The 24072-nt window shown below is 54.2% G+C and overlaps 9 protein-coding genes across 9 annotated transcripts; 3 read left to right on the top strand and 6 right to left on the bottom strand.

The window, feature by feature from the left end:
* Positions 1-1468: 1468 nt before the first annotated feature.
* Positions 1469-2543, bottom strand: VDAG_09256 (N,N-dimethylglycine oxidase; the record flags this gene model as incomplete). Its single annotated transcript, XM_009655558.1, has 2 exons — positions 1469-2264; positions 2380-2543. The coding sequence occupies 2 exons, from the start codon at positions 2541-2543 to the stop codon at positions 1469-1471; spliced, it is 960 nt and encodes a 319-aa protein (XP_009653853.1).
* Positions 2544-3856: 1313 nt separating this feature from the next.
* Positions 3857-5495, bottom strand: VDAG_09255 (FAD binding domain-containing protein; the record flags this gene model as incomplete). The annotated part of the gene is made up of 1 exon (XM_009655557.1): positions 3857-5495. One exon carries the CDS (start codon positions 5493-5495, stop codon positions 4059-4061), a length of 1437 nt encoding a protein of 478 aa, XP_009653852.1. The 3' UTR covers positions 3857-4058.
* Positions 5496-6465: 970 nt separating this feature from the next.
* On the bottom strand, positions 6466-8107 carry VDAG_09254 (glutathione-independent formaldehyde dehydrogenase; the record flags this gene model as incomplete). The annotated part of the gene is made up of 9 exons (XM_009655556.1): positions 6466-6669; positions 6722-6794; positions 6850-7228; positions 7363-7458; positions 7513-7542; positions 7589-7762; positions 7818-7861; positions 7917-7942; positions 7997-8107. The coding sequence occupies 9 exons, from the start codon at positions 8105-8107 to the stop codon at positions 6466-6468; spliced, it is 1137 nt and encodes a 378-aa protein (XP_009653851.1).
* Positions 8108-9182: 1075 nt separating this feature from the next.
* Positions 9183-11277, bottom strand: VDAG_09253 (sulfate transporter 4.1; the record flags this gene model as incomplete). The annotated part of the gene is made up of 2 exons (XM_009655555.1): positions 9183-10903; positions 10956-11277. The coding sequence occupies 2 exons, from the start codon at positions 11275-11277 to the stop codon at positions 9183-9185; spliced, it is 2043 nt and encodes a 680-aa protein (XP_009653850.1).
* An 893-nt stretch (positions 11278-12170) lies between these two features.
* Positions 12171-13250, bottom strand: VDAG_09252 (uncharacterized protein; the record flags this gene model as incomplete). The annotated part of the gene is made up of 2 exons (XM_009655554.1): positions 12171-12910; positions 13031-13250. The coding sequence occupies 2 exons, from the start codon at positions 13248-13250 to the stop codon at positions 12336-12338; spliced, it is 795 nt and encodes a 264-aa protein (XP_009653849.1). The 3' UTR covers positions 12171-12335.
* Positions 13251-13990: 740 nt separating this feature from the next.
* VDAG_09251 (oxalate decarboxylase oxdC) lies at positions 13991-15567 on the top strand (the record flags this gene model as incomplete). Its single annotated transcript, XM_009655553.1, has 4 exons — positions 13991-14350; positions 14422-14637; positions 14700-14823; positions 14873-15567. 4 exons carry the CDS (start codon positions 13991-13993, stop codon positions 15565-15567), a joined length of 1395 nt encoding a protein of 464 aa, XP_009653848.1.
* A 2070-nt stretch (positions 15568-17637) lies between these two features.
* On the top strand, positions 17638-19353 carry VDAG_09250 (alanyl-tRNA synthetase domain-containing protein; the record flags this gene model as incomplete). The annotated part of the gene is made up of 4 exons (XM_009655552.1): positions 17638-17863; positions 17923-18400; positions 18474-19070; positions 19224-19353. 4 exons carry the CDS (start codon positions 17638-17640, stop codon positions 19351-19353), a joined length of 1431 nt encoding a protein of 476 aa, XP_009653847.1.
* Positions 19354-20993: 1640 nt separating this feature from the next.
* VDAG_09249 (pectate lyase L) lies at positions 20994-22252 on the top strand (the record flags this gene model as incomplete). The annotated part of the gene is made up of 2 exons (XM_009655551.1): positions 20994-21655; positions 21721-22252. The coding sequence occupies 2 exons, from the start codon at positions 20994-20996 to the stop codon at positions 22250-22252; spliced, it is 1194 nt and encodes a 397-aa protein (XP_009653846.1).
* Positions 22253-22504: 252 nt separating this feature from the next.
* VDAG_09248 (cellulose-growth-specific protein) lies at positions 22505-23231 on the bottom strand (the record flags this gene model as incomplete). The annotated part of the gene is made up of 2 exons (XM_009655550.1): positions 22505-23124; positions 23180-23231. The coding sequence occupies 2 exons, from the start codon at positions 23229-23231 to the stop codon at positions 22505-22507; spliced, it is 672 nt and encodes a 223-aa protein (XP_009653845.1).
* Positions 23232-24072: the final 841 nt, after the last annotated feature.

Here is a 24072-nt window from a genome sequence, read left to right as displayed (position 1 = left end):
TTCATTGGAGGAATTTGCGTGGAGTCGCTCACCAGATTCCGGTATTTGCCCGTAAAGCCCCCTTTCTCAGCCACAAGGGGACTCCGAAGAGTTTTGATGCGAAGACCTTGGTTGAGGATTTTTCAACCCCCCTCTTCCTTGTCATGATTCCCAGTAAAGCTGATTGATGATGGACATTTGTATCCTAGGTTTACGAAGCCGCATATGGAGCCAAGGCGCGGGATACCCGAATAACCCTAGAATCTGCCGGAAAATCGTCCGGCGCACGTCAGGAACCTCCAAAGCCCCGTGTGAATAGCGTCTCGAGTAGGGTGGCTGGATCGAGCAGACTAGACCTGTAAGAAACATCAAGTCCGAAGGGCGTGGAAGTTGGCGGAGCGGGCACGCACTGCATGCCATACCTCACATGGTCATTCTCTGGCGCCTCCCCAACCGCAGGACTGAGCAGGTTTCGCGGCGAATAGCACGAGTTCCCGGACAAGGAAGTTCCTAGATGACACTCCTGAAACTCTAAATCGTGGGTTGCGAGCCTCTAGACATTCGCCACTCTGAACGCCGGCATGAGATACGCGGTCAGCTTTGTCCGCACAATCAGCGGGCTCGCCCGCAAGGGACCTCTCTTATGGTACGATGAGGGCCGAGAGTGAGCTTCAAGGCAAGCCTAAGGAGTATGTGGGCTGGATAGAGGGGGTGATGCCATCCCCAACATGATTATGGGTATCCAGTTGGTCCCCCGAGATTTTCTGCGGACGTTTGCAAACGCAACATCTGTCTTGCCCTCGTCCTGGTTTCCTGGGTTGTAATGCCTGCTTTCGGACGAATTCTCGGGCTTACCCCCTACTGTTCCCTCGTCATCTCGTCCAAGGATTTGTTCATGGTAGCATCAAGACAGCCGGAGTTGGAGGGTCGCTTTGACTCGTGACCCCAGCAGGAACAGCCCTGTCCAAGTTGCTCTTTATTTCGCTGTCTCGAGTCTCCTGTCAAGCAATATGGCAGGACACCTCTTATTACAACTGGACATCTAAACTCTTAGCATCGGTTTTCCAAGTTATCGGGAAGGTTATCGAGAGATTTCCCTAGCTATTGCTACCCTCGCCGACAAAGATGCCAACGTACATTGTTACTCGGCAAGACTCCGAGTGTCTGCCAAGCTGACATGTTGATTGCACAGACTAGGCATGCAAGTCATACTCCCCAAACTGAACTATACGAAACCATATCACTAGTCAAGGCCTTGGTACGGTATGCCTCGGCCCATGTACTCATGCTTCGCCATTGAGGAGGTTGATTTGGTTAGGCCACATGCCCGATAGGTTCTGAACTTAACATCAGGAGATCACATCGTTCGCCAAGGCTTGGCCGTAAGATTCCGGAAGATCAGATTGTCGATCCAGTCAGCTACGTGTTCCCTTGATGCCAGCAAGACAAAACGAGCTGCCTATTTGGATCGAAAGAATCGACTAACGATCTATAGTTGCGTCTCTTGTGTCTTGTAGATCTCGTTGTACCCTTCAAGGGATGCCTTTTCCAGAGTCGCCAAATCGCCGCCCTTGAATCGTTCGGGGTCCAACGCCCTCCGAACTGCCTCGTCGCCATCAATACCTTCAATCCCATCAATAACTCTGGTCAGGAACTTGGCCGTCCCCGCAGCGTGCGTCACCCACACGGCAACGGCCATGTACAAGCCTCTGATCGACTGCACGGCTCCCGCCAGGGGCATGTTGTCGGGCGTCATGGAGAAGATGCCGTTGAATTTGACGCCAGCCCGCAGCTGCTTTGACGCCTCGTCCGGCACAAGGCTCGTGGCCGCCGTCAGGGGCGCGTCGAACCCTTGAACCCAGTCGCCGATCGCCGTGCCGTTCGTGAGCTTGCACTCAAGCGGCTGGTGGTCGTACGTGCCAAGGCCGTAACGATCCCCGTGATCGCGCGCATAGACGTGGTGTTCTGGCCAGCGCACAAACGGCATCTTTCTGCCGAGCGCTGGTCTAGGCTCGCCGTGCAGATACGGGTGTCCGACTGGCACCACGGGGACGACTGGCAGCGGAGATCCATCCGCAATCTGGTGGTCGTGTTGCTGCTGCTGGTGTTGTTGTTCACGCGCCAACAGCGCCTGCGCCCAGACGCCGGTTGCCAAGATGACAACATCGGCGATTAGCTGCCGGCTGGAGGAGACGTCTCCCAGCTCGACACCGGTCGTGCGGCCGTCGGCGATCATCAGGCGGCGGACCTCAGCCTCGACGAACTGCGCGCCGTTCGCCTTAGCGCTGTGCTGGAAATAAGCGGTGATGCAGTTGGCGTCGGCTGTCCCGTCACTGGAGAAGCTAAGGGCGGCCCCGGACTCGGTGTCTGATGATCGTACCAGGTCCGGAGCCATCTGACTCGCCTGACGCACGCTCATCAGCTGAGCAGGCAGACCGAGGGGCTGCTGCCTTGCTTTGTCTTGATCTCAGCCGCTCGACGCCGGAGGTGCTGTGCGCGACCTCGAGACCGCCGACGGCGTCGAAACCACCGGGGATCTTACGATATTCCGACACGGTGGCCATGGCGAGGCGCGTGAGAACCTCGGAGTCATTGAACTGGCCTATGAATCCCGGCGCGTGGCCGGTCGACCCTACGAGCGGGCTGAGAGATCGGTCCACCACGGTGATCTGGCGATTGACATTTGAGATACACAAGAAGTGGGCCAAAGCGGACCCAACGATGCCCCCTCCGACGATCACCACAGTCTGGGGTGGTTTGATGTCCGACATGGCAAGCAGGCAAGGGAAGATGGAAGGACAGTATGCGTAGTCTGATGTTGATGAGCGACTCTATGCTGCGAGCTGGCAGCGTATGGCAATTTCGTAATGCTCGATTGTCGAAGATGGATGCAGCCTTGATGGTGGTTCAGTTGCGTCTAAGGCCATACTATATTGACATCGCTATAGCCCCACGGCCGTGCTCACACCGTTCAAGACCCGCCTAACTGTCGTACCAAGGGCGCGCCCCTCGTCTACACTTGAGTCATTTCTTGATCGGTCGGAGGGCGCACCATGTGCGTTTTCAACTACACGATCCATCGTGTCTTCTTAGATACGGACACGGGTCACTCAAGTGGTCGACTTTAGGCGAGTCCGACAAAGGCTCGTTTGTCTCACCGAGTGAAAACAATGGGTAGACGTTGTGTATGTCGATTGGAATCGCCAAGCAACTACTGTAATCCCAGCAGCGGGCTGTGGGGCGTTGGAATGAGGCGGCTTATGTCGAATCTGAATTGGAGCAGCAAATGTTTATCTGTACGTTCAGATGTCTAATTGCTTCAAAAAGTGACTGCTCTGGTGTAGCAGATTGCATTTAGGGTTTGGCCAGGTGGACGAAAGTCTAATAAGCTTCGAGGCTGAACATTCCTAGTTATTGTAATCTGCATTCTGAGTCAAACGATTCGGAAATGCGATTGTGTCCTCTAAGCGAAGTAGAGTACCTACGTGAATTCACTTCCAGTGCGAACGGCCTTGATGATGCATCGAATGATAAAAAATTCGCGAGTGCCACATCAGCCGCAAGCCAGATTGTTTTTGTCGGGAATGATGGCTAACGACACTGGCTGTAGTCGACATCAGAGGGGCACAGATTCAGCCGTGCACAAACTGATCACCGTCGCTGCTCCCTCAACCTCAGACGCCGTTGAGTATCTTGGAACTTTTAGGAAAAAGAACCCATAACATATAGGTAGACCCTTGAAGCGAGTCGATTAGTACTCGCGCATGGTTGTACGATTGATGACCCTAGGAAATCGTGCTTATGAAGACACCATCCGCATCTGCCGTTGGAGGAAAGCAACAGACAAACTGGTGGTTACAGCGTGGTTGCGATTGAAATGGAGAGGAGAGGGACCAAAGAACACTACTTTCGAGGACCATCCTTTGACGGGACAGCTCGAGCCGCACAGAATATGAAAGCCTTGCTAATGCCATCAAGCCATGGTGCAAACATGTGCCATTAGTGAGTGATGCGAAAACGATCTCCCTCGCAGGCCAGTAGCTTCCGTTTTCTTGTTATTCAGAACAGAGCTATCAATCTCAAGCCCGACGCCGCTCGCAGGAGAAAGATCTACACATGCGACCGTGGTCATCTACCTTCCAAGACTCACTACCAACCCCCGCGACGGCGTACAAAAGCCCCTCGGGGTCAAGGTTATTCTTGATTCGAAGCAGTTCAGGGTAATTCTCTCCGAAGAAAGTCTCTTGCCAGTCAGGCTGCTGAAAGTCTGCCTCATTCATGTAGGCCCCGGCTCCGGGTGTGACAGCCTCAATGACAGGCTGCACCTCGTTCGTGATGCGATCCTGAAGTGCAACCATCTCTTCAAAGGGGGCCTCAAAATCCCAAGGCAGAGTCAGGGAGACCTGCACGATAGAGTCCCGCCACTGGGGCAGGACGGCGTTGATGTTGTTCTTCCCAAACGGCGAAACGTCCAGACCAACGCCAATGAAGACGACTCCGAGCTCTACGAGCTTTCTGGTTGTAGGCGCGAAGTCTGGTAGGACTTTGCGAGGCAGCAGTCGACCGCCGAAGAGGTCAGTCCCTACTTGAATGTTGCCCGAGGGCAGCGGGCCCCAGTAGTGGTCGTAATGGTCGGCGTAGCTGCTGAACTCAGTGTACGCCACTTCGAGTTCGATACCGAGCCTAGCGAGAGAAGTGCTGAACGGCGCCAGAATCTGCTCGGTCTCCTCCCGTTTCTTGTCGTATGCAGTGATGGCTGCAACCTGGAAGAAGCCTGGACCGAAGAAGTAAATGACCATGATACCCGCGTCGACAATGTCGGGCAGTGCAGCATGGAACGCGTCTACGACATCGTACAGAAGCTCCGATTGATTTGACGGAATGGCCACTGCAAAACGAGCGCCGCTGACTTTGGCGTCAGGATGAGCTCGGACAACCATCGATACCACGACGCCAAAGACGCCGCCGCCGCTACCACTCAGTGCCCAGTACAGGTCTTGGTTTTCGGAGCTCGAAGCGGTTACCAATTCTCCCGAGGGAGTCACCACGTCGAAAGATAGCGCATTGTCCGCCGCTAGACCGAAGACTGAGCTCAGGGCAGAGTGTCCTCCGCCCTGGGTGTAAGCGCCCGCAAGACCAACCGTGGGGCATTCTCCGGTTACAATCGTGAGACCCTCGCGACGGGCGACTTCAATGGCCTCAAACCCTTGAACCCCGGCGCCTAGCTTCAGGGCCTTGCCGGCGTACTGGCCATCGTCCCAATCGATAATCTCCGTGTCTTTGAGGTGATGCATCCAAACGGATAAAGCGCCAGCTCCGGTTGACCGGCCGTGGTAGTCGTGTCCCGTGTTCCTGATTACGAACCTAACGTTCTTTTCTTCGGCAAACTTCAGCGCAGCGATGATATCTTGAGGCCCTGAAGCATCCACGGCGTACACCACATAGTTTCCCAGCTCACATGGAGCATCTCGCGCCTGGAAGGGATCGCAGCTCTGGTTGGCGAACAAAGGCGCCATCACTGATGAGGATGATTGAGAACTGGCATATAGGTTAGTCTCATGGATGGGCACACCCTTCTCAAATTCACGACCGACGGGTGCACAAACTCACTGGACCGTAGAGAAACGCCACTCCTCTCGGAGACGAGCGCATTCTGCTTCGTCATAGTCCTTCCCGTGACATGCATTAGCCAGGGGCACTGTTGCAATCAGTCTACCCCCGACTGTTTCGTTCAGTCGGTTCCATTCTGAGTCTACAGGCCAGCATGTATCCCCAGGAAGGCATTTGCAAGAGCTTTCAGAAAAGAGACGCCGTGATGAAAGTTGAAGCCCCGATCCAGCGACAACACCAACACACAGGGCGTATCCGATCAAGATGAACTGCATTTCGGCTCAATCAGCAGAACATGTCGTCCTATGTTTTCGGTAAACTGGATTGTGATCAAGCAGGTTGGAAAGAAACAATCTTGATTCTCTTCGCCAAGATTTCGGGTTAGGATCGGCAGCAAAGATCCTGGGCTGATCCTTCATACATGTACGCGTATCTCGCCCTGTAGGAGGCCTGGCATGTAGGCTAGGGGTGAGACGACAGCTGGCAAGGCCTTGGCCCTCAGTGGATTCGTGCACGTCGTGGTGAGCACACCGCTTGAGGAGCGTCAATCATCTCCTAAACAGCACAAAACTCCGGCTTTGGCGGCGGAATCATTTAGATTCAGCCATCATGTGCCTCGCCACAGCGGTCCCGCCTCAGACAAGAATCAGTGACGACCACCGACCTTTCAGACCAGAGAGACTTTGAGTCGCGGTCATGCAAGAAACGTGCAAACGAAATCTCAATTAGACAGGCCAAATACGGTATTCGAAGAACAGGAGACGGTCCACAGATGTTGCCAACCAATTTTGGGCAGCAGGACCAAACATTCTTAGAGTGCGACCCTCATGAACTTCTGTCGCTTACATGAACTCACTTCACACCAGTGCCCTTGCCTCAGAAACCCCCGTTCGGATGGATGAGAACCTTCGTGTATCCATCGATTCTCTTGTCGAACTTCTGATAGGCAACTTCAACGTCATCGATACCAATCTCATGAGATACAACGAAGCTCGGCTTTGCCTTGCCTGCAACAATGAGATCTCTGAGGTAGCGGTTGTAATGTTTGACGTTGCATTGCCCGGTGGAAAGACTCAGGCCCTAATTTTTGTTAGCTGGGATTGACTACTACCCGCCATCTCTTCTGACTTACCTTCTCAAACAGCTTTCCGAAGCTAAGGCTGATCATGCCCTTGCCTGATGCATCATCAGGTGCGCCAGGATCACTACGAAACTCTTCGTCAGCGGTCATTTCAGCGCTGTTGTCGAAGCATGGCATACCTGGGCACGTAAAGTCCGGGAATTCCCATCCCACCGCAAGCCCTGGTGACGCGAATCATGCTCTCGAGAACGATATTCGGCTGCTCCTTCGAGCCGCCTTTGTCTACCGCTTGGTAGCCGACAGCGTCCACGGACCGATCGACCATGCCATCGTTCGCCTTGATGATTTGATCCACTGGATCACTGGAGCTGAAGTCAATGGGCACGCATCCGATATTTTCCGCTGCCTTCAGGCGCTCGGGAACACGATCGACGACATATACGCGTGAGGCACCACGCAGTACGGCAGAGTAAGCCGCCATTAGCCCGACGGGCCCAGCGCCGAAGACTGCAATGCTCTCGCCGGGCTTGAAGCCGGATAGTTCAACCCCATGCCAGCCTGGCCATGTCAGCACGAATAAATGCAGATTGGTGGCTTCAGTTGCGGGAGGGTACCTGTTGGGAAGATGTCTTGTGTGCACGTATGATTAGTAAAAGTCTCAATGGCTACATCTTCGATGCTCTAGCTCTCACCTGCAAGCAGAATAAAGTCCGACTCGTTCTCCTTGCCTGCCGGTAGTTTCAAGGCATTGAAGTCGGCATAGGGTACTCGGATATACTGTGCTTGTCCTGCAGAATCCACCTTGTTAGGGGCGTATCATAACACAGATTCATCAGACTCACCACCGCGGTAAGGCCCCATAGATACGTAGCCTAGCGAGTCAGTATCAACTCATCGAAAAAGCTTCGAATAACATACCGTATGCCCCTCCTGCAAACCCAGGGTTGACACCAGTGCAGAAAGCAGTGCGCCCTTCCTCGCAGTTCCGGCAGCGGCCGTCAGCGACGTTGAACGGCATGACAACGCGATCACCCTTTTTCAGAAGCGTCACGCCTTCTCCCAGCTCCTCAACAATCCCCATATTCTCGTGGCCTGCCTTCAAGTCAGCTTTCCATTACTTAGATGAGGTGACTAGTGTCACACCGACCAAAGGTGATCCCAGGCTCAGCAGCCGTTCTGCCTTCGTACATGCTGCGGATGTTGATTAGAGGTCTTCCAAGACAACCTCCCCCCGCCCCCTACTTACTGCAAGTCACTACCACAGATCGCTGCCTGTAGATTGGTTAGGTTTCTTCATTAATCACGGTCGCAGTGGGTCATGTTTACCGTTGTGACTTTGACGATGACATCATCGGGATGCTCTAGCTTTGGCTTCTCAACCTCTTGCACCTTGACCTCGAACGGTCCTTGATAGTTCACAGCTTTCATGGTCGCCATATTGTGCGGATTACTTAAGGTGGGTTGGTAGAATTTGGAAGAAGATGATGGGAGACAACAGACACAGAGCGTCCTTGGACACCCCTTCTTATTGATGTTTTCATTCGACTCTACCCCGCGTTCGACGAACGGACTGGTAAGCATGACGGGAAGTCCGGGCGACAAATCTCGGGTTTCGCCCGGTGTTCTGTCCCCGCGATGACGCTCTTGTTCCTAAATTGGAGGCTTGGCTGCACCAATCGTGGGGAACAAAACGCGGGGAAGATGGAAGACAGGCCGAAGGATGTCCCGGCATTTGGAATCGCACGCTGAACTGTGGGGAAAAGGGCATTTATAGTTCATGCTGCCACGAGGCTGCTGCGCCAACAAGCTCGAGAAGTGCGCAAGTCGGCCGACAGGATGGCGGTCATGCCTATGGAATGGTCTGGCCCTGGGGCTGAGGCGCGATGTGGCAGCACCGATCTGCACATGATAACGTGTTAAGGGTGTGGTCGTGACGAGTGTTTGGGTCAAAGAGAAGCTAGCCAGCCGACGCATTTACAATAAATGTCGGTATAGGGCCGGTTGAGATGCTAGAGTTTTCGCTATCCTCTAAGTAAATCTCGCTTCCCGAGCCGCTAAGTGGTTCAGTACAGTCGTTGAAGAAGGGACGAGGGAGCCATCGCCGTGTCTATATTCAACAATCCACCATCATGGTGCTTCGACATGTTCAGATTGCGGTTAGTGGCACTATGTGATGCATGCATTATGAATCATCGCCGCTAGCATAGTATATTCAGGGAACAATCGTGAACGCGAAGATACACCTACAATAGTCTATACCTCCTTTGCAAATGCAGGCAAGACCAGTGATCAGAGACCTTCTTGGCAACCGCTGGATAGAACTCGAGTATGATAAGAATTTCAATTGTTGTATAAAAAACTTCCATGGCGGACGTGTCGTGACCTTAAGTAATGTATCGAATGAAGCCAGACAGAAACGATATCCTTACGCAAGTCATGTGTCCCATTATGCTGTCTTCTTTACCAGAAAGGAATAGAGAAAGCGAATTCGACTGCTACTGACTAACCCTGCTCAAGCCTGTGCCTTCTCGTCATGAGAGACCATGCCCTTGATCTCGTTGTCATCTGACGCTCGGTTTCTCTTCCGTGGCGCCGAGATGGCGCTGGCCAAGTCTGGGTAGAGGAGCACGGTGCCTGTCTGGATATCTTCATTCGCAGTGGCATCTGCGTCGAGTACTAGCCACTGAGCTCTCTCGAATCGCTGACGGACGTAAGGAGACATTCCAACGAACCGCAGTTCCACATTGTCCCCGCCGTATTTGCGAACGCTGGCGGCAAGATTCTTCAAATGACTGATGGCTGTGAAGTCGATGTGATTAACCCTCGCGAAGTCGAGGACAACCAGACCAATTTCGGGCAACGACGTGGGATCATGGATGCCTGCCTTCTTTCGGAGCCTTGCAACGCGTTTCTCGCCGACGACAGACCAGTTGCGCTCGGTCTCGGGTCCGTGGCTGCCGTTGTAGACGGGCGCGTGGAAGGTTTGAATGTCATCCAGTACACGAGATGTGTTGCTGAAAGCGTTGGGGAAGAAGAGCGATTCGTTGAATCTGAAGACTCGCGTGTCCTCGGGCAGGTTCCTAGGAACTGCGCTGGATGCATGCAGTGCGCGAGCCAGCTCGGACTGGGATTGGGCTGATCCGCTTGATGAGAGAGTTGTGAAGACTTGGCGCAACAGGACGTAGACAATGTTGAAGCCGACGGCAGCGCCAATTCCGATTTCAGTAGAAACAAAGAGCGAGACCCAAAACGCAATCATGGAGGAGATGAAGTCAGCCAAAGAGGTCTTCCAATATCGGTAGAAAGTCGACGGCGGTGAGATCAGGGGCCACACGGCCGTGATGATGATCGCAGCCAATGTTGCTTTGGGGATCCAAAACAGCGTTCCGACCAGTTCATAAACGCAGATGAGGACCACCGCCATGGTAACGAGACCGGACAAGGGTGATTTGACGTTGCAAGAAGAGTTGACAGCCGTGCGCGACATGGCGCCGCCGACCCCCATGGCGTGAAAGAAGCTGTTGAAGAAATTGGTAACGCCGAAGTAGCAAAGCTCTTGACTTTGGTCTGTCGTGTACTGATTCCTGACTGCAAAGGCACGGGCAATCGCTGTATGTTCTACTGCTGCACCGATGAAAACTGCAATGCTGCGGCCGGCCACTTCTGGGATCAGATCCTGGCGCGGAAAGGTGGGTGCTTGTTGGCCATTGGCTTTGACTTCGACGACTTCAAACAGGTACTCCGACCTGTTCTTGTTGACTCCATAGCTGACCCCAGTAAAGAGTACGAGGGTGAGAAAGGCTCGGGTGATGGAGAGCAGCCAGATAGTCTTGTTCTTCTTGCCCCACCGCTTCCCAGCTTGATCAAGGAGTGTCAGGAAAAGGATGCCTGAGAACCCGATGAGGCAAGCCCATCCATTTGCATTGGGCAACTGGTTGAAGATGTCGTGGATCTGGGTGGCTGCGCCATCGCCGACGTTGTCTTCTCCCAGAAGAGAGTCCATCTGATTCAGGATGATCGTGATGGCGACTGCGGAGATGAACCCGCTGAGGACGGGGAGGGAGATAAATTCCAAAAGAAACCCGAGCTTTAGGAAACCCAGAATCATACCGTAGACACCCATCATGAGCGCTGTAGCTGAAGCGATCTCTGATGGTGTCCATCGATCTTGCAGAGCGTGAACGTTCTCGGATGTGAGGAGACCAATCAGTGAAGTTGGTCCAGTTGACAGGTCTTGGCACAGGGGTTAGAATAATCTTGGCATATCCCTGGTGATGAATCATACCTTTGGTGGTTCCCATGAAAGCATAAATGGCGGCAGGGAGCCAACTCGACATGAGGCCATACTCAACGGGGATGTCTGCAATTTTGGCGTACGACAGTCCCTGAGGGATGAGCATCAGACCAATGGTCAGGCCCGCAATCACATCATTAACGATCCATCTTGGATTGTACCGAGGAAGCCACCCGATGATTGGGAACTTCTCGACAACGTAGTGGACTGAAGCAGAGGGCAGGGCGCGAGCACCAGACGCTCCAAGACGTCCAACTCGGTTCCAAGTCACGTCAGTTCTGACATCGGCCTTGATTTTGTCCAAGACCTTCATAGCTAAGACGATCGGTGTGTAAGGACAATTGTAAACGTGGGTGGAAGGGATGAGTAGACGGCAGGAAAATCTGTAGCCTATCCATTCAGCAAGAGCCAGAAGGCCTGGGTGAGCTTTACATATATGAGCCTCTTCGTTACAATCCTTCTGGAAGCGGATCTGCCGCCGCTTCCTGACGCGTTGCTAGCTTGATGCACTCAACCCCACGCAGCAGATACTAAGGGTGACGTTGCAGTGTCGAATGGACTTGTTGCATCGATCAATCTACAAAGACTGGTATTGGGCTACGTCTAACCGGCCTACTTCGGTCTTCGGGATCGTCGACTTCTCAATAGATAAACATTAGAAGGGTGTGCATGGTGCAGCATGTCAAAAAGAGAGAGATGAGAATGGATGCCACACCGGTCTCACCACTGAATGCAGTGTTCTGGTGGTGTAGGGTGAGTGGTCACCAGACAGTACTCTCTGTCAAGTCCGCGGTAGAGAGGGGTAAGCAAATCAACTGTGTACCACCTCGTGAAACGAGGGGAGATACATAATGCAACAGGACGGCGTCCAATGACCAGACAGGCTGCCAATGGTAAAGTTGGGGTGAAGTCATCTATCTTTTGGTGTGCAACCGGCCGAGTCCTAAAATGCCGTCCAACCCGGGGGTTCTCCGCAAGGAACTTCAGTCAGTGGCCCACATCAGTGTTCAATTAAACGGGAGGAACTAGGCTCGATCCTAGGCGCCTGCAGTCGTATTGGGGAAGTACCGTGTTTTGTAGATCTAACTTGGCTTGGTGTTTCCTATTTCGGTCCTACTTGGGTGTCATCGACCTGTATATGCGCTGCGGGAGGCCAAGTATTCAGCAAATAGAAGATTAAAACGCCACTTTAGGGTTCTATCAGGGTGTGGCAAAGATGCTTGTATTACTCCAATCATATTACTGATGTTTCAACGTCGGGGTGTTCCCCGCGCTTCAGCTAAGCTAACCTTGCGCAATGTAGCTCGGCTTCTATGCTGGAAAGCTCAACCCATGATCCTATGTTACGTGCATAATGATGTCTGCCAGGCCTCACTCCTCAGCTGGCCACGAAGCCCAAGCCAGGACAATGAGGAATTTCAGACCGGCTGCAATCCACAGAGCCCCAGCCGTACCGAGGGCACTTTTTGCAATAAGCCCTCCCAATAAAGCACCTCCCAAGAGGAGACTAGGTGCTGCTACCCTTCTGTTCCGCTCTGCATTGGTAAAGAGGTTCTCAAGCAGCTGGGCATCGGAGAAGAGATCGCAATAGATGCTCGTCAATACAACACTTGTGAGGGCGTTGTACTTCAGAGCTCTACTTGCAACCGCCTGCCCACAGCTCTGGAACGCGACAAGCGCTATTGGTACGATGACATACCATGGCACATCGTCCGGACCGGCGTCCTTCGGTCCCCAAGTCACAATAGAAGCGGCTGCGACAATGAAAAGAGTCTGGATGGCGAAAGACAGGCAGAGGATCCAGCGTCGCTTGGGTGAGGGCGAGAAATGTCGGTGGAGGCGGCTGAACAGGAATGACCCTGCACAGAACGACAGAATCGAGATGCCGGATTTCTTCCATCGGTTGCTTTGTGCGGTAGGACCAAGTCCGAGGTAAACCGTGTTCCCTGCCAGTTTCGCGGGTTATTAGTTTGCATGGTCTACCATTATGAGCTCTGTTGACCGGTCGGTGGTTGACTTGCCGGTTTGCATTGATACGAAAGCGCCCCAAGTCGAGATCGAAGCACTGTCCAGAAGACCAGTGATGATGTAACAAGCCAAAAGGACAAGATCAGCCCAGTCTCGCTGCACATCGCCTGCCAGTCGTTTCTTCAGGCTTGACCTCTTTGCTGGTAGACCACCCAGTAATGGTTGCTGCTCATTCTGGCCGTTAGCCACATCGCTGTCTCCAACGGGAGCTGAATTATTAAGAGTGCCGTAAGGGTTGGAAGTTGGTATGGAGGCCATTCTGTCTTGTCTGTCGTCTATGCGCCGTCGTGGTTGAGGTCGAGAAGATTGCGAGTTGAGTTCTCCTTCGGATCAAGTTAATTGTGAGGAGAAGAATGACACGCGATCAGCTCATCTTTTTCGATGTTCAAGATAAAACATAGACTTCCACGGGAGACCTTACTCCGTCGGCATTCGGACTGTTCCTACCGGCCAATAGCCCTCGGCATTTATTGCGTGACTGCTTGTTTGACCTTGAAGCAGTGTGATGACCATTGTCCAATTGACGCCACGACGTGGGATGAGATGCGAGTGGTCACTAGGATGCATGCTTCCCGACGCGTGTCGACTGCAGTGACTTGGTAGTCGGCGCGCTGCAACCCCCTCGTCGATCACCGAAGCCACTGTGCCGTGAGCCGTACCCCTCACGTCGTGACGACCGGTCGCATTTCCACCATTCATCCTTCTGCGACGGCCCGCATGTAGCGCCGTGGAAATGACTCGGGTTTCGGGTTCTAGATTTAGAGATGGCTGATACCTGGAGTCAGCAAACCCCAAGCCTTGCCGTATTGATGAACGTACAAAAGCAACCCGGCAACTTGTTGGTGTTCAGCAGCCGGCCGCATGCTCGCATAGCACACCCATCACACCATCTATCTGCCAGTCTCTCCTATCTGGCTGCCCTGCTACATCAAGTGGTTCCGGTTTTCCTAGTTTCACTCCACTCACTTCACATTGTTCGCAAGTTCAATTTGCCCATCATGCGCTCTGGACTCACACTCCTGGCAGCCGGGCTCTGCGCGGCCATTCCTGTTCAAGACAGCCCTAGGCAGCGACTGCTTGATGGTCTTGGTATTCCTTCAAGCTACCGCAGCGTCTCCGGCGGAAACCCTATTCCATTCACTCCAGGGCATAGAGATCCCGACGACAACGCTGTCGATTCTGTTGGTGAGAAGTTGGACCCCCTGCCATGGCGCAACGGTCTCGGTGCCTCTGTCCTAGGGCCGTGGAATGAGGCTCGTTCTCGCCAGAGCCCCGATCTCGTACGACCGCCGAGCACAGATCACGGCAACCTGGGTAACATGCGCTGGAGCTTTGCGGACTCTCATATTCGCATTGAGGTCAGTATAGTTATGCCTCGAGAGAGGACGCTTGTTGCTATCGTGCATGGAAATGAGCTAACAACATGCAGGAGGGCGGGTGGACCCGACAGACTACTGTTCGAGAGCTACCGAGCAGCTCAGAACTCGCCAGTGTCAACATGCGACTGGGCGAAGGTGTCATCCGTGAGCTGCATTGGCACAAGGAGGCCGAATGGGCCTATGTGCTCGAGGGCAAGGTTCGAGTCACCGCTCTGGATTACGAAGGCGGCAACTTTATCGACGATTTGGAAAAGGGTGATCTCTGGGTACGCATTCGCTTTCTCTCATTGTTGTGTTCGTTTTATTTATCTTGGCTTACACCACATAGTACTTCCCTTCTGGAATCCCTCACTCGCTGCAGGGCCTTAGCGAGAATGGAACTGAGTTCCTTCTGGTCTTCGACGATGGTCACTTTTCCGAAGAGTCGACCTTTGTGCTCACTGACTGGTTGGGTAAGGATTTCCCCTTTCAGCTTAACATGTCACTTTCTGACCGAGACAGCCCACACCCCCAAGTCGGTTATTGCAAAGAACTTCAACTTGGCTCCTGAGGTATTTGCACACATCCCTGCCAAGGAAAAGTACATCTTCCAGGGCACTGTGCCAGGGTCGATCGACAAGGAAGCGCCCAGCGGCAAAAACGTGAAGAAGTCGAAGCACAACTTCACGCACAAGATGCTGGCACAGGAACCCCTAAACAGCACCAACGGCGGCGGCCAGGTTCGCATCACCGACTCTAAAAACTTCCCCATTTCCAAGACCATCGCCGCAGCCCATGCCATCATCGAGCCTGGTGCGATTCGCGAGATGCACTGGCACCCCAACGCCGATGAATGGTCCTTCTTCATCCGGGGTCGTGCTCGTGTTACTATCTTTGCCTCTGAGGGTAACGCTAGGACTTTCGACTATGTGCCAGGAGATGTCGGCATCGTGCCTAGGAACATGGGCCACTTCGTCGAGAACATCGGCGACGAGCCTATTGAAATGCTCGAGGTTTTCCGCGCCGATGAGTTCCGCGATATCTCTCTATTCCAGTGGATGGGCGACACTCCCAAGAAGCAAGTTGTCGACACACTGTTCGCAGAGGACCCAGAGAATGCCAAGCTATTCTGGGACCGCGTCAAGGATGCTGACAACAACGCCGTCACCAAGCCCGACTTTGTTCGTTCTGCTGGTGCTCAGCCTGAAGAGCTCTGAGTCTCAGGCGATGATAGCCCACTGAAAAGAAGCGTCATGTCGTTCTGTATCTCTGTCCTTAGCCTGGAGGGTTTTCATTCGGTTTCAGGAAACACAGGCCGACCACTGTACATCTAGTCTTTCACTTTTCAGCGCGAATAACATGCTCGATTGAACAATGATCCTGATCGATCCTCCTGCTGCCATTCGCCGTTCAACATGTCAGAGCGCTGAGATGATCAGTAATGAGAATGATGCAGTGTTCCCCACGTGCTGGTTACGATAGGCCACCGCAGAGTTGCAGCTGCGACACGGCGGACTTCCGGCTGCAACCTAACTTTGGCAATGAGCAACTCAGCAACTCGGCTGGATACGAATGAGATGGTTACCATGTCTCGCTTTCGCCCCTCCCCGCTCTCCATGGTATGCAGGGCACCGGCAATTACTTGCCGAATGTGCGCCTCCCCCGCACAACAGGGAGCCATCCACCCACCCACCACATCTCGCAGGATCCGTGTAAGTCACATTGATGTCACCCCGTTCGCTGCAGCCATCACACCTTCTCTGATCGGGCGCCGACCCCCAGGTATGCATACCGAGCTCGCATAGCGTCTCGGCGCTCCGCGACCCCAGCCCGAGGCTCTCGGAGCAGAGTGCAAGTCTCTGTTCGGTCAGCGAGCTGACCATGCAGCCTGATGCGAGGCCTCGGTAGCGCAGATCATTTACGCGTTGACGAGACAGAGACCTCATGTTGCGGCGTTCCTATCATCTTGCAGAAGCATCACTTCTTGAGCTTTGCACGCATCGTTTGAACAAACTCGGGCTTTCGGCGTGGAGAGATTTCTCCGAAAACCGAGAGAGGCCGAATTGATTGCTTCACTGCATCACGACCTGCAGAAAAGGTGACGAGTACATGTCTGTTCGAGCTGATCGGGAAGGTAGTCTGGTTGTGCCATTGGGAGGGCGAAGATGCACGAAGCAGGACATGCGTTGCGTGCATAAGTGTCTTCGAACAGGTCAAGACGGTGTGTCCCGCGGAAGCCAAGTTTTTTACACCTTTGTCCGAAGATGATGGACACGAGCTGTATTCTTGATGAAGATATTGGTTCTTGTTCGTAGAAGAATGATCCGCGTAAGCACGAATCGAACGTTAACGACTATCCTTTCGTCAGGATTTGCGGCTCCCACTCGTGAAGCCGAGTCGAGAAATGTGTGATTTCAGGCTGTCAACTTTGGATCAAGCATTCCAAAAGATTCTTGAATGGTAGCCCGTCATCGTACTCTCGGTCATCTCGCCGTTTGAGCGATATCGCCGAAAATCACACCCATCAAGCCCCGTAACACCAAACATCAGGACGACGTGGGTGATAGCCAATGCTCCTTCGTAACAAAGTGGATGAAAAAAGACTTGGTTCAGCAGTCTGTGGATGGAACTCAAGGAGTTTACATGCATTGTTAACCACGATATCATGGGTCATAGATGCAAGCCATTCCCATTCCAAGTCTCGTCTCTTGGCCTCGGTATAGTATTCAAAAGCTCTGACAGGCGATATCCTCTGGTTTCGTCGGTAACCTTGAAGGTGAGCATGGCAATCTCATAGTCTTTAATGGGTCGTGAAGGAGGACCGAGTCAAGAACTTTAGCATCATGTCGCTTGGCTTGTCGCTTGGCTTGTCACTTGGCTCCCTCAATCTGATCGGCCCTCTTCGGTTCATAGGCTTCAACAACCCCCAACTGTCTGGACACTGCCTTTCACTGAAGTTCTTGAAGCAAGCAAGCAATCCATATCTCATCAGTCTGTCCCTCCCCGTGAGTCATGTCGCCGAGGCTGTTGTAGATGGGAGGTTCTAGAACTGTCGGAATATTACCTTCAAGGCATCGTACCTTAGTCAGCTGCCAGCACACACGAAGCGCGCGCCCTTTGTGTTATCTCAATCGCGAATCGCCCCCCTTATCAATGGCCACTCCTTCATTGGATCGTGATTCATCATGCTCATTGTGCCTCTCATACGGAACTGGCCCCGAACCATTTGTCCTTTGACATTCATCAAGCCGAGGATATCAAGTCTGCATCTTGCCTACAGACCAGTCATGACTGTCCCAGCATCGGTGCCCTCGGGCCGCGTTGTGGGCGCACTGGCCTGCCAGCAAGACTCCTATTTGCGAACCCTCGAAAGCGAGGTCCTGTCATGCGTCAAGAGGGCACCGCCCACTTCACAGGAGGGTGAAAAGAGGAAGTCGAAAGCAGCCGCCGAGTCAGCTGAAGCAAAAGATATTTGGTTCATCGAATGTGCCGACTCGGTCTTGTTTCCCGAAGGTCAGCTAGCTGCTCGAACACTGAATCAGCGGTCTCTTCGTGCTAACTCACCACCGCAGGCGGCGGACAGCCCTCCGACTCTGGCACTCTGATACCGCTGGATGATGAATCGGCAGAGCCCATCCCCATTGACTTCGTCCAGCGCCAGGGCCTGCAATGCATCTACCACTCGCCTCGGCCCCTCGCGCCAGGCACACGGGTCCTCCAGACCGTCGACTTTGACCGTCGCTGGGACCACATGCAGCAGCATACGGGGCAGCACCTCCTCTCGGCCGTCATGGACAAGTGCGACAACCTAGAGACTCTCGGCTGGGGCATGGGCAAGCAGGGCGAGGCGAACTATGTCGACCTGCCGCGGAAACCCTCGCCCGAGGAGATCCAGGCCGTCCAGGACCGCTGCAACGAGATTATCCGCGACAGCATGCCCATCACGGTGGACGTTCCGCAAAACGCCAAGGACGACACCCTGCCTGACGACTACGACAAGGCCAAGGGTGTCGTACGCGTCATTCACATTGGGCATGTCGACAGCAACACGTATGTCCAACCGACTGACCTCTAACAAGTCTCAAGTCTGGCAGGGATCTCGAGGACTGACCGTGAAACACAGATGCTGCGGCACTCATCTGGCCAAGACGTCACACATTGCTCTCATTCTCTTGCACTCGACACAGCCCGTCCACGTGAAGCACTGTCGCCTCTTCTTCACAGCCGGCGACCGCGCCATCAAGCTTGCGGCAAACTCCATAGCGGCCTTGACCTCCGTCGGCAAGGTCCTGTCGTGCGGCGGCACGCCCGACCAGGTCATCGCCAGCACGACGCGCCTGAGAGACGTCAGTTCGGAGCTGCGGAGCAAGGAGAAGAGGCTCCTGTCCGAGCTGGCGCGGTTCGAAGGCGAGCGCGCGCGGGCGGCCATCGCGGCCGGCAGGGATGCCTGGGTGTACCGCACCGAGGACGGGCTGGACTATGCGAACCTCGTCGTGTCCGAGGTCAAGGACGCGGCGATGGCCGCGGGGCGGGCGGTTGTCATTGCGACGGGCGAGACGAAGAAGTCGGGCCCCGTTGTTGTCGTTGGTGCCAAAGAGGCTGTTGATGCCCTCGTGCCCAGAATCAAGGAGGCTGTTCCAGCTGTGAAGGGCGGCGGCAAAGGCGAGAAGTGGCAAGGCAAGGTGACGGAGTGGCAGAAGGGCGAGCTGGATCGTTTGCGGTTATTGATAGAGCCTGAGTCTTCTGCTTGACATCGAGAGTGAGGCCTACAGAAGAAGAAAAGCCGAGTTCCTGGAGGACGTTCATTTGCATTGCCAATGTTCCCCCCATTTCCCTGATATGGAAGGAAAACTCCTAAACGGACCCGGCACAGTGCCACAGCTACTGGCGACTCGGGACACAAGGATGCCGGGTCAGCGCGACTGAGATATCCTGCTTGCTTGGAATGCAACGCTGTTGGCGCTGTTGCTGAGTGCTCAAGGCGTCCGGCAGACGTCTCATGAGATCATATCACATCAGAACGGAGCTGTGCGACATTAGCTTGCCCAGAGAGTTATCGTATTGGAGCCTAAGCGGCTGCATTCTCGTCGCATTCGGGACCGCCAGCGGACAAAATCGTAGGTTGGCATTTGAAACCGCATGCTACCTTCACCTTACCTTCGTGAACGTGCTGATGACTGATCCACGGCAGTTTTGTCAAGGGCATCATTCATTCGAATATTGACGATATTGTGCGGCACGCGCCTGTCTGTTAGAAGTCGAGGATATTCCTTGCCAGCGTACGATCTGGGGGCGTGTTTGTTGCATCGAGATCGTCCATGGTCACAGTAGGCTGGAAGATACCACCAAATGCTCAAGACAGCTGTGGAAATGCCGAGTCCGTGACAGTCAACACTGTCAGATATTGAATATGAATGCGAAAAAGAGATCCGCAAAGAATCTTCGTACTCGATCGAGCCTTAGAAAATGGAACCAGGAGACAAGGCGGGACCATCGATTCATGACACCACGGCTAAAAAGCTGATATCATATCGCAGGTTATTATGGCGAAAGGACCAACGTGCTGCTTCTTTTTACTCAAGCTTCTTGTAAAGCTCACCTCGTGGACCTGTCGACTGAATCCCCCATGCCGACTCGAAAAGCTGGGATCCAAGACCCGGAGCCCAGACCACTCGGCACTGCAAACAATGGCTCACCCCACGTGCCCGACAATGTCATTTCTTTTCGTCGCCCCTGATCTGATCTGGGGAAAATTCTGCACCGTCCATTGGCGGGAATGCCCTGTCAAGCCTCCGCTCAGCGATAGCGCCATGTCCGGATGAAACATCCCGATGCTTGATCGGGACGGAGATTGGGGACAGCTCTGGATGACTTTCTACGTATTCGGTCACAGTCAACCCGAGCTAATTATCTCACCACTACAAGGCTTGATGCTGCCATCCGATCGAATACTGAGAGAGGCGGGCCGGTCCTGACAGGGATTGGTGGACGTGGTCGCATGGAATTCCTTGCTGTTACTTTGTCCACAGCAATCAAGTGCCCAGGTCCATCTCTCACTCATTTTCTGTGTACTCCTCAGAGCGAAGGGGCGAGGACCAGGGCCCCAGCCCGGATCCAGCGCGCGATCGAAGGACGCTATGCCAGGAAAACAATGAATTTCAGCGGCACTCAATCCAAGCCATGCCCCGCTATGAGGCCCTGTGCAATCTCTGTAATCTGCTCTCTCTGACTCCAGATCCTCAGCTCGGCTGTCAACTATCGCCCTAGTTGTATCAGACATATCGACCTCCGCCGACCAAAGAGGACTTTGCCCAGAAGCTAGTCTGTAGACAGATTCTTTCCCCGTGATGCTTGTCCGGTTGTCCCGGCTAGGACTAGGACCGGGATACTGACACTGGCGAGTGCCTCAATCATCTCGGCCAGAATGCAGGGCTTGAAAATAAGGATTCAGGTAAGCTTAAGCCAAGTCAGAGGGAGGGCCAGAACGTCGGAACGAGAACCGTATATGAACGTCAGTCTCGGCACCCAGGCTTAGATATAGACTCTCCTTTGAGTTTGGCGACCTTCCAACCTTTGTCAATCCTTATTTTCACAGCATTCTTCTTCTCTCATTTCAACCCATTTCATTTCCATCTCTGTTACCATGAAGTTCTTCAGCATCCTCGTCGCAGTGGCGCCGGCCGCCCTCGTCTCGGCTGCCGACTTTTACGTCGCTACCACCGGCTCGGACACCGCCGCCGGTAGCCTCGCCGCCCCCTTCAAGTCCATCCAGGTTGCCGTTAACAAGGCCGCCGCTGGCGACACCATTTACCTCCGTGGAGGCACCCACAAGCCGACGACGAACATTCAGATCACCAAGAGCGGTACCGCTGCCAAGCCTTACACGGTGACGGCTTACAACAGCGAGAACGTCATCATTGATGGCGAGGCCCTCACCGGTACCCCGGCTGCCCTCAACGCCGCCCTTGCCAACAAGGACCGTGGTATCTTCCACATTGAGAAGGCCAACTACTGGAAGTTCTACAAGCTCACCTTCATCAATGGGCCCTACGGCGTCTACGTCCGTGACGGCACGAACCACTACTTTGAGCGTATCACCACCCATGACAACTACGAGACTGGCTTCCCCATGGAGGGCGCCCTGTCCAACAACCAGGTCGTCTACCTCGACTCCTACCGCAACCGTGACCCTCGCAAGAACGGCGAGAGCGCCGACGGTTTCGCTCTGAAGCAGGGTTCCGGCACGGGCAACGTTCTTCGCGGCGCCCGCCTCTGGGAGAACGTTGACGACGGTCTTGACTTCTGGTAAGCTACCGACTACAAGCCCGCCTCGAGGCGGACCTTCAGAGTGGCTGACCGGACAACAACAGGGAGTTCAAGGACCGTGTCACCGTCACTGACACGATCGCCTGGGGCAACGGCGTCAACCGCTGGAACTTCTCCCCCTTCGCCGGCGACGGCAACGGTTTCAAGCTCGGCGGTCTCCCCTCAGGCAGCACCGGCAACGCCGACCACATTGTCAACAACTGCATCGCCTTTGGCAACGCCGCCAAGGGCTTCACCGACAACAAGCAGACGGGCACCTTCCTCTTCACGCGCAACACGGCCTACAACAACGGCGCCGTCGGCTTCCAGACCTCGGCCGCCAAGGCCACGTTCCAGAACAACATTGCGGCCCGCAACTCCAAGACGACGGCCCAGTCCGGCCAGACGTCGCTCAAGAGCGCTACCAGCACGGGCAACTCGTGGAACAGCAGCCCCGTCTGGACCGACGCCAGCTTCAAGAGCGTCGACGTCTCGCTCGTCAAGGGCGCCAGGCAGGCCAACGGCAAGATTGTCGCCAGCAACTTCCTGCTGCCCGCCTCGGGCGGCAACATTGGTGCCACCACCAACTGGCAGTAAATGTTCGCGCAAGAGCGGATGTTGCAACGGTCTTGATCGTGAGGCAGTGAGTGGGCGTGTGATGGCTCCGGGACACCTGGTGTGTGCATCACGAGTAATGGTCGGGTCCAGCCAAGCTGCTGAACCTCTTCATCGTACATAATATCTTTGCTTGTATATGACAATGCGTACATATATATATACATCTTATCAATAGACATGGCCATGTTTATCTCATTGAACGTCGCGGGATTCGTACCGCTGCCTGTCTGCTCATCCCGACCACACCTCCGGCCCTGGGTATTCATAACGCTGGCTTGCGGCGTAAATGTTGACAGCCAGACCTGGATCCTCCTTTGAATACTCGCCGGGGAACGCGACCAGCGGCCCCGGTGTCCCGTTGCCCCCGCCGGAAACCTCGACTTGCGCGCACGCGATGTAGAACTGGGGCGTCCCGTAGGCGTGCAGACCAATGTGCTCCGCCCTCAGCAGGTAGTCGCCGTTGGGCAGCGTCTTGGGGATGGTCGTCGATATCTCTCGCATTTCCGTCTCGAAGGCGGGATATGGGCCGCCGAGGTCGCCGTGCTGGTCAATCTTGAACCACACGTCACCGACGGGGTCCCAGGTCGTGACGTCCTCCCCGTCAGGCACGCGCGCCATGTAGAAGAGAACGGGTCCTGGGTGACCCATGCTGTTGCTGGATGTAAAGCCAACAGTTGAGCCAGCTGTGACCGGGAGGACAGCCGAGGGCGGGCGCCCGGGTTTCTCGAAACAGCGGAGGAACGTGGACGATAGGTCTTCTACGGGCTCGGCGCCGGGGTTGTTGTTCGTTTCACGGATGAACTCCCACTCGGCGGACTGGACGCCGTTGACAACTGTGTTCGGGAAGAAGTCTGTTAAGCATCATCAGCAGGGTGTCCTGGGGAGCGGCTGGCTATCTGGACCAACAGTGTGCCAAGACCCCGGAGGATAGCAGCGGCAAGAGGGCAGAGGACTTCATAGTGATGAGTGAGATGGTAAGAGGCTGTGGGATATAAAACTCTCGACTGCGCCGGCCGATGGTTCATTGTGAATGCCTAGAGGTCTTTTATACACTGACATTTTGGCCAAGCCGCCGCATCGCCAGGTCATGCTTTCCGCAATACGCATTCCATGAACATGGTGCAGCAGATAGAGATGGTTGTTCATCTAAGAGATCAGCGTCCTCACATTAACACAAGACTGGGCACCATGAACAAATCAGTTTCAGTTTGACCGCCGGCCAGTCAACGTTCTTCCAACTCGACGAAACGCTGCTGGTCAGCCTCCGAAGATTGAAAAGAAGCCGGTCATCGAGCCAGAACCTCCGTTCTGATTATGGAGTAGGCTCCCAGAGGCTTCAGCCATGCCTGGAGGATGATCACTGATCAATCGGTCTACAAGCCCCCACAGGCCCCTATTCGTCCCCGTGATTGACGATCCTCGACGCACACAGTTACAGGTTCAAGATTGAGTAATGCCCCGTGCTCTGGACACTATAAATTAGATTAGGGATCGCCGCCGCTGCCCAATGCCGTTGCGTCAACTCCGTATGACCGCGCTTCGCGTTATTCCGTTCCACCAAGACATGGCATCTCGGTTCGGTATGATCTCCCACGCAATGCGAACCTGTGACTGAGGAGTTCCTCGTGTGGAAGATGTTGCCAAATGTCAGCATTCGCTATTCGTTCTTTTTCTTTCGCAACATAATCTGAGTCGGTTTCCAACGGAACTTTCTTGGCATTCGAAAGCATTCTTTAGCTCCTTGTGAACGAGTTTTGCCCTGTTTGCAGAGTAGGGCCTGGCCTTCAACTGCCAGATCT

Source organism: Verticillium dahliae, genomic scaffold (genome assembly GCF_000150675.1).
Source record: "Verticillium dahliae VdLs.17 supercont1.25 genomic scaffold, whole genome shotgun sequence".
NCBI classification, from domain to species: Eukaryota; Fungi; Ascomycota; class Sordariomycetes; order Glomerellales; family Plectosphaerellaceae; genus Verticillium; species Verticillium dahliae.
Note: the sequence above shows the minus strand (reverse complement) of the source record. Positions and strands in the feature narration are given on the sequence as shown.